The sequence below is a fragment of the Chrysochloris asiatica genome, unplaced genomic scaffold (assembly GCF_000296735.1).
Source record: "Chrysochloris asiatica unplaced genomic scaffold, ChrAsi1.0 scaffold00184, whole genome shotgun sequence".
Taxonomy (NCBI): Eukaryota; Metazoa; Chordata; class Mammalia; order Afrosoricida; family Chrysochloridae; genus Chrysochloris; species Chrysochloris asiatica.
In genome coordinates this window covers 1,807,104-1,815,681 of record NW_006408702.1, presented here as the reverse complement: position 1 = coordinate 1,815,681, position 8,578 = coordinate 1,807,104, and the positions used below count along the sequence as shown (strand labels likewise).

The window sequence follows — 8,578 nt, the reverse complement described above, 5'->3', positions numbered from 1 at the left end:
CGTAACCACTACGCTACCAGAGCTCCTTCACTGCTATTGTAGAGGTGTCTATTTCTTTCTTCAATTGCATTAGGGTTTGCTTTATGAAATGTAGGGCTCTTTCATTAGGAACATAGGTATTTATCATGGTTAGGTCCTCTTGTTCAATTAACCCTTTAACCATAAAATAATAACCTTCTTTGTCTTTGCTTTAAAGTTTATTTTGTCTGAGGTTAATATTGCCACTCATGCTCGTTTTTTGTTGCAATTAGCTTGGTATATGTTTTTCCATCCTTTTAATTTTTAATCTGTTTTTGTCTTTGTGTATTAGGCAAGTCTCTAGGAGACGGCATATTGTAGGCTCTGGCTTTCTTATATATTCTGTCACTCTCTGCCTCTTGACTGGTGCATTCAATCTATTGATATTTAGTGTAATTATTGATAGGTGTGGATTGATTGCTGACATTAAGTTGTTAATTTTTGTGGCCCTGCTGTTTTCTTTAATCCATACTTCTTCCCATGCTGAGTTCATTTTTGTGTGTGTGTTTTTCTTTTATCAATTTGTTCAGATTATTAATGTTTCCATACTCATTTTTTTCCCCTCTTGATTTGATCTGGAGTTGTATCCAGTTTATTTGAGGTAACCCTGTATTTTATTGAGATTTTCTTCTGTTTATACCAGATTGTTTTATTCTGTGATCTACCTGACCTCCCCATCACCTGGGTTTCTGTTACTATCCTTTTCCTTTCTTTCACTTAGTGTCTTTCCTGCTCATGGGCTCAACTCCCAAAACCTCTGATTTCAATTTTGTAGTTTTGTTCTGCTCTGGACTCTTTTATCTCTGAACCGAGGTCTGGGTGGTGTAGCCACATAGGTCAGTCTCTTCGTTGTTGTCTGATCTTGTTGATTCTCAGTCCAAAGAACTCCCTTTAGTATGTGTTGGAGTGCTAGTTTGACCTTTACAAAATCCTTTAATTTCTGTTTATCCTGGAATGTTTTGATTCTGCTGTCTGTCATATTTGATTGACAGCTTTGCTAGGTATATGATTCCTGGGTGGCAGTTGTTTCTTTCGGAGTTTTGTATACATCTCCCATTGTCTTCTTGCCTACATGGTTTCTGCTGAGTAATCAGAACTTAATCTTACTTGCTTTCCTTTGTAGGTAGCATTTCTTTTTTTCCTAACTGCTTTCAGGATTCTCTCCTTGTCTTTGATTTTGGAGAACTTGATTGTAGTATGGCTTGGCGATTTTTTTTTTTTTTTTTGGTGGGGGGGGGGTCACTCCTATCATTCCTGGGTCTGTCATTCCTGGAAGGAGCTCTGGTAGCGTAGCGATTATGAATCGGGCTGCTAATCTCATGGTCAGCAGTTCGAAACCACCAGCTGTTCTATGGGAGAAAGTTGAGGCTTTCTGCTCCCTTAAAGATTTACAGCCTCGGAAACCCTGTGCAGGGTCACTATGAGTTGGAACTGACTCCACGGCACATCACAACAACAACAATCATTCCTAGGGTGTGTTCAGCTTCTTGGATGCTTATCTTCTCGTCCTTCAAGATGTTAGAGAAGTTCCAATCAGCCTGAAGTTATTCCTCTTCATGTTTTCCCACTTGAATTTTAGGCTTTCTGCAGATTAAAAAAATTTTTTTCTGCTTGTTCTTGTATCTTAGCACAACTGAGAGATTTGTCTACAAGCTCGCTGATTCTTGCTCCCATCTCTTCAGTTCTATTGCTTTGCCCTTTCTGTGTGGTGTCCATTTCTGATATTTTGGCATTAATCATCTGGACCTCTTTTTGCAGGATCTTTATTGTTTTGAAAATTGTTTCGATTTTCGTTTCCTGTGCCCATAGTGCTTTTCTGACTACATCCTTGTCTTATTTGCCTTGTCTGTGGAATGTTTGGACGCACCTCAATATCGTTCTCCTAAATTCCCCATCAGCCAGTGTCAGAGCCTCTTTACCCTCTAATACCAATCCTAGCTCTTCCTTTTGGTTATTCATCTGAGCTATTCTGTCTTGCTTCTGCACATGAGCAGACATATTTTTGCTGCTTTTTAGACATCACAGTGATGTTGTATTTGTGTTAGTGAGATGAACGTATAATGGTGTGCTTTTAAGCACACTCCATATTGTCTCTTGCTGGGTGTGATCAGGAGATGGGCTTCTCTGTTCACTGTTCTTGTGCCTCCCTTTAGAGTGTTTTTAAGAGGTGTTGGGTATACATGCTGTTCTGATACATAGCAACTGGTATTGGCTCTTGCCTTTTTGTTGGTGTTTTACAGGGTGCAAATGTAGCTTGACTGTATGGCGAGGGTTGCTGTCTCTTATTAGGTGAGGCATGGATAAAAACTTCTAACAGAGTAGGAGAAGGGCCAAAGTCAAATGTAAAAAGCCATCAATGATAAGCCCCCAAAGCTGATGGAGACTTCTGGATGTTCCTATTTGAGTGGTGGGAAAATACTTGCCCTGGGCAACTTAGGAGGTCATTGCCAATTTCCCACATGTTGCAAACCCTCTGGATGCAACACTGGACCATCTCTGGAGGTGCGCTCCCACCTGTGTGAAGATACCCAGACTGGACAGAGAAGGCATGACAGGGGAGAGCAACAAGAATGGCTGAATGAAAAGAGAAAATAAACCAGAAAAATACCTTCACACCTCTTTCCAGACATTGCTGGGTGGTTTTTGCGTCGGAGACAGATTCATTGCTATTCCCTGCCCTCTGTCTTTTGCAAAGGCTGCAGTCCATTGGCCTTCCTGGTTCAAAAGTCACTGGAGCTTAATCGTATTGGTTCTCCTCAGTAGTTAATTCCCAAGCTGCTTTTAGGGTTCTGTCATTGCCTTTGATTTCAGAGATGTTGATTATAATGTCTTGGTGATTTTCTTTTGGGTCTCTCCTGTTTGCGACTCATTCAGCTTCTTGAATGCTTATCTTCTTGTGTTTTGTTATGGAAGTATTTATTTTAATAAAGACTGCTCTGGTATATTCCCCTCTAGAGAGTGCAAGGCTGTCCATCTGTGTTCTGAACGGGAGGGTTTCCAACTTCACAACAACTTTTGATGCCAACAGAGCTGTCAGCACTGGGAGGCTGCTTTCCAGCTCTTAGCTTGTTCTCCGGGTCTCTTGCCTCCCCGGGTCTTATCCTGTGGATGCCAGAGACAGGATGATGGACCCCTAATTGGTTCCACAGACTGAGTCCAAACACCTGCAGGTGGAGGTGTGAGATATAAACAGTAGATTTGGTTTCTCCTGCTTTGTTTTCGTGTATGCATGTGTTTGTTTGTTTTTTAAATCTATCTTTGTAATTATCTTTTAGTCGTGTTGAACTTTCCTGTGGAGTTGAAGGTACCTATGAAATACCTTCATCTGAACAATAAGACCTTTCATTAAAAAATGAAAACTTCTTCCAGTTTTGCTACGTGATTAAACCTGAAAGAAGTTTTCAATGTCAGTGTCTGGTAGCCAGGCCTAAGGAGTTATTCAGGAATCTCTGGAGAGTTCGATTCTTTGTCTTTTAAGAGCTTTGCTTTTTGGCCAGCATGCTGATTTAGACCTTTCTAACCCTGCTTCCGTTGTCCCACATCTCTTGGATCTCTCGCTCTGGTGGATGGAGCATTCCTCTCATCTGTTCCAGGCTTAGTCTGCTTCTCCAGCTCGGCACCACCATCTGGATCAAGTTACTGCTCAGCCTGACCTCAGCCCAGGACACTGCTCTGATGGACTCTGCAGGATTGAAGTCACTGAGAGCACCATAAAGAAAATGGCTGCCTTGGGTGTCATCAGAGACAGATTATGCTCCCCTTCAACAGATACTGAGCGGTTTGATAACTAATATTCTCTAGAAAAACGGGCTGCTAACCTGAGGGTCAGCAGTTCGAAACTACCAGCTGCTCTGTGGGAGAAAGAGGAGGCTTTCTGCTCCCATAAAGATTTACAGCCTCGGAAACCCTGTGCAGGGTCGCTATGAGTCGGAACCGACTGCACGGCACATAACAACAGCTACTGTGGCCTAACTTAGGTTGTTCTCATGCAGGCTCGGTCAGGAAACTTCCAAACATTCAGCCTGGGATGGGTGGCTGGAGGCAGGAGCAGAATTGGAGCCTCCATATGTCTGCCTTAGTCTAGCCACAGTGTCCCTGGCAGGATTAGTTCAATGGACTTTGCATAGCAATACCTCAGGCCAGGGATTCAGCTGTGAGTCTCTTGCCTTAGCCTGTGTTCACTTGCTCACTGGAGCACAGCAGACCTCTTCCTCAGGACAAAAGTCTTGAATGCTATTGGAAGTAAGTTCTTTGCATTTGCTCGGGTTGGACTGAACTTTATGCTTGGTTATCGTGAGCTTCTGCTGGCGTAGTGGTGGTGCTTGGCACTGAGGTTCAGCAGCAATCTGGAGCGTCCTTTGGGCCAAGTGTAGTGACCATGCTGTAGACTGTTTCAACTGCAGGCCAGAAACTGGGAACCTCTTCAATTTAGGGGACCGACTTTTCTGTGGTTCTCAATCCTGAGTCCCACTGCACATGTTGTCAGTGTCCTGGTACCAGGCAAGGCGTCTGTGCCTCAGAGAGCAGCAGCCAAGGAAATGTGGATGAGGGTCCTACTGCTGGAGAGGGAGGCCTTAGCAGAGATTCTTGAGGGGAAGTATCACATTCCAGGCGGAATAATGAACAAGGAGCCTGCTAAGCTTGGCCCAGGACATCTCTTGAGTCAGCATCAGAGTTACTTAGGAAGGGGATGATTTTGGTAGCCTGAAGTGTCCTTTCACTTCTCTGTTCTCTTGCGAAGCATACTATTGCCCCTGAGTGACAGGCAGGGCTGTGTGCAGGAGAGCCCACCTCCCCAGGACAGGCAGGGAGAGCTCAGACGGATTCTGAGCCTGCCCAGTTCCTTCCTGAAATCCACTCAGACTAGTCACTCAGCTTGCTGGGCAGGGAGTCATTCCAGCAGAGTTGCCTCCAACTCTGCAGTCCAAAGCAACCACTAATTTACTTTCTGTCTCTACAGCTTTTTCCATTCTGGACATTTCATAGAAATGGAATCTTAGACTATGTGACCTTTTGCATCTTGCTTCTTTCACTTGTCATAGTGTTTTCTAAGCTTATCCCTGTTGCAGTTTGTATTAGAACTTCATTTCTTTTTGCTGCTGTTGTATTTGCTATGAGCTGTCAAGTCCATTCTGAGTTATAGTGACCCTATGCATGACCAGATGAAACCCTGTCTGGTCCTGCGTCATCCTGTCAATGGTTACTCGGTGTGAGTCCTTATTGGCACCGTGTCAGTCCATCTTATTGGGGCGCTCCCTCTTTTATGTTGTCCCTGCACTTTACCAAGCATGATGTTCTTCTCCAGGCACTGATCCCTCATGACATGTCAAAAGAATGCCAGATGAAGTCTCACCATCTTCGTTTCTAAGGCGCCTTCTGGCTGTACTCCTTCCAAGACAGATTTGTTTGTTCTTCTGGCAGTCTCTGGTAGTTTCAATATTTCTCACCAACACCATAATTTAAACGCATCAATTCTTCTCTGGTCTTCCTTTCACATGTATTGTTGTTGTGTTATTAGGTGCCGTGGAGTCGGTTCCAATTCATAGCGACCCTGTACAGGGTTTCCGAGGCTGTAAATCTTTACGGGAGCAGAAAGCCTCCTCTTTCTCTCGCTGAACAGCTGGTGGTTTCGAACTGCTGACCTTGTGGCTCACAACCCGATTTGTAACCACTATGCTACCAGAACTCCTTTTCACACGTAGAGGAGGCACTTGAAAATACCATAGATTGGGTCTGGCACACCTTTGTCCTCAGATTGATACCTTTGCTTTTGAACACTTAGAAGAGGTCTTTCGCAGCAGATTTGCCCAATGCTGTACATTATTTGACTTCTGAACTTCTGCTTCCATGAATGTTGATTATGGATCCAGGCAAAATGAAGTCACTGACAACTTCAATCTTTTCTGTGTTTACCAAGTTATTATTTACTGGTCCGGTTTGAAGGTTTTTGTTTTCTCATTGAATTGATGAAAGCTGCAATCTTTGCTCTTCATCAGTAAGTGTTTTAAATCCTCTTTGCTTCCAGCAAGCAAGGTTTGTATCGTCTGCATGTTACAGGTTGTTATGAGTCTTCCTCTAATCTTTTTTTTGCTATGAAAACCTTGATAAAGGACATGAACAGAAGTTTCACCAAAGAGGAAATGAAAGCGTCCAACAGACTTGGAAAGATACTATCTATTTTATGCAAGTCACAGCTACAATGAAATAGTATCTTACTTTGTCTAAAAGTGCATTGATAAAACCAAAACAGATAATAATAATGGTTGGCAAGGATGTCGGGAGACTGGAACTTTCATCCAATAATGGAGGGACTATGAAATGGTACGACTGCTATGTCCGTTTGTCACTCTCTCAAAAAACTAGAACTAGAAGTACCCTATCATCTGACAATCCCATTCCCAGATATACACCTCGAAATACACATTCCAGTCTAGTCAATTTGGACTCCTAGTGATTCTATAGGAGATAGAACTGTCCTCATACACTTTCCAAAACTATAAATCTATGGAAGGAGACTGCCACGTCATTTTCCTGCTGGTGTGTTCAAACCGAGCACTTAACATATGAGTCACCAGGGCTCCTTGTCCACATATGCTGCTGCTGCTTCTGCTGTTGTGGACCGGTGAGTAGTTTCTGACTCGTTGTGGCCCTGACTCGTATGGTTTCTGGTTATAACTCTTTATGGGAGCACAACGCTTCATCTTTCTCCCATGAAATGGCTGGTATGAACTACGGACCTTGAGATTATCGGCCCCACTCGTAGTCGCTATGCTACCAGAGCTTCTTTCACATATCCTAGAAACTTACAAATCATGACATGAACAGACATCAGCACACCTATTTTTACAACAGCAAAGCAATGGAAACAACAAAAGTACCAAAAAAAAGGAATGCGGAAAATTCAAGGAGTTAAAAAAAAGCGGAGAGTTTGGCTTTTTGAGTTTTAGGAGGCATCAAGGCGAGGAGAGTCAGCCCATCTGAGAAATACCCTTTCTAGGACTGAAAGTTAACGGGAATCCACGAGTCGTATGCACACTGGCGATCACTTGGGACGTACTTGAACAGACAATCCCAGGACCATCATTAAGGAAGAATTCCAAGTGGCTCTTGGAATCCCTGCCTCAAAAAAGCAGAGACAGCAGAGAAGGCAGCAGAGGTGGTGGCATGGAAAGACAGAGCAGCTATGGACTCTAGGCCCATGAACTGATAAATACAATTTGTTGGTAGCCATAAATCCGACCACCCTGACCCACGAAGAACAATGCTGCCAAAGTCCTCAGGAATGTAAGGCCTGCTGTTTGCCCAGGGGACCACGACTGGAGATGTATTTGACGCCACAACCATCGGAGATGAGGTGCTTCTTCGCCAAGAGGCCTTCAAATTCAGCAGCATTAAATTTGGTAAAGCCCCATTTCTTGGCGATATGGATATTCTGGCGTCCAGGGAACTTGAACTTGGCTCTACGGAGGGCCTCAATCACATGCTCCTTGTTCTGAAGCTTGGTACGGATCGACATGATCACTTGGCCGATGTGGACTCTCGCGACAGTACCCTGAGGCTTCCCGAAGTCTCCTGGCATTCCGGTGTGCAGTCTGTCAGCTCCAGCACAGGACAACATCTTGTTGATGCGAATTACGTGGAAAGGATGCAGCCGCACTCGGATATGAAAGCCATCTTTACCACAGCTTTTCACCATGTATTTGTTGGCACAGATACGGGCGGCTTTTAGGGCTTCTGAGGAGAGCTGCTCATACTCATCAGACACCATGTGTCCACAAAGTGGGAATTCATCCACTTTTGCCTTCTTCCAACCTAGATGAAAGATGCGGATCTTGGCATCAGGGACACCTCTGCAGAAGTGAGACCTCGGATAAGGTTTGTTCTTACAGTACTGGTAACATCGAGCGGGTCGGTGGCCCATGGTGACAGCAAAACCTTTAGCAATGCACCAAACAGGAAAAAAAAAGTCTTCCTCTAATCTTAATGCCATGTTCTTCTTCTTATGATCCAGCTCCTTAGATTATTTGATCAATATACAGTTTGATTAAGTATGGTGAAAAGATACAACCCTGGAACACACCTTTCCTGATTTTAAATCACTGAGTTTTACTTTGTTCTGTCCAAACGACTACCTCTTGGTCTATGTATAGATTCTTCATGAGCACAGTTTAGTTTCCCAGAATACTCATTCTTCACAATGTTATCTATGTCTTGGCATTATCCATACAGTCTAAAGCCTTTGCATACTAAATAAAACACAAGTAAATATCTTTCTGGTATTCTCTGCTTTCAGCCAAGATCCATCTGACATCAGTAATTATATTCCTTATCCTTCATCCTCTTCTGAATCTCGTGAACTTGTTTTCATTTTCTTCCTTGTTAGCCTAAACTTGAATATGAGTAACTGATGGTCTGTGTCACCATCAGTGTCTGGCCTTGTTTTGACTGATGATAGTGAGCTTTTCCACTGTCTCTTCCCACAGATGTAGTTAATTTGATTCCTGTACATTCCATCTGGTAATATTAATACATGTGTTGTTGTTGTTGTTTAATGCCGTTG

General features: G+C 43.4%; 2 protein-coding genes across 3 annotated transcripts in view; one reads left to right on the top strand and one right to left on the bottom strand.

Annotated features, from left to right (window-relative positions):
- Window positions 1-8,578, top strand: part of ADAMTS17 (ADAM metallopeptidase with thrombospondin type 1 motif, 17) — a 744,430-nt gene that overhangs the window by 256,023 nt on the left and 479,829 nt on the right. The window lies entirely within an intron of this gene.
- On the bottom strand, window positions 7,295-7,939 carry LOC102816804 (60S ribosomal protein L10-like). 2 transcript variants are annotated; one of them, XM_006872135.1, is made up of 2 exons: window positions 7,831-7,939; window positions 7,295-7,749 (listed from the first exon to the last, which is right to left on the bottom strand). In XM_006872135.1, exons 1-2 carry the CDS (start codon window positions 7,937-7,939, stop codon window positions 7,295-7,297), a joined length of 564 nt encoding a protein of 187 aa, XP_006872197.1. The 2 variants fall into 2 exon arrangements, with proteins under 2 accessions (XP_006872197.1, XP_006872196.1); XM_006872134.1 differs by having other exon boundaries at window positions 7,295-7,939.

What these genes read in the sequence shown, in the direction of transcription:
- LOC102816804 (XM_006872134.1), bottom strand. Translation starts at nt 7,939, where the DNA reads ATGGGCCACCGACCCGCTCGATGTTACCAGTACTGTAAGAACAAACCT.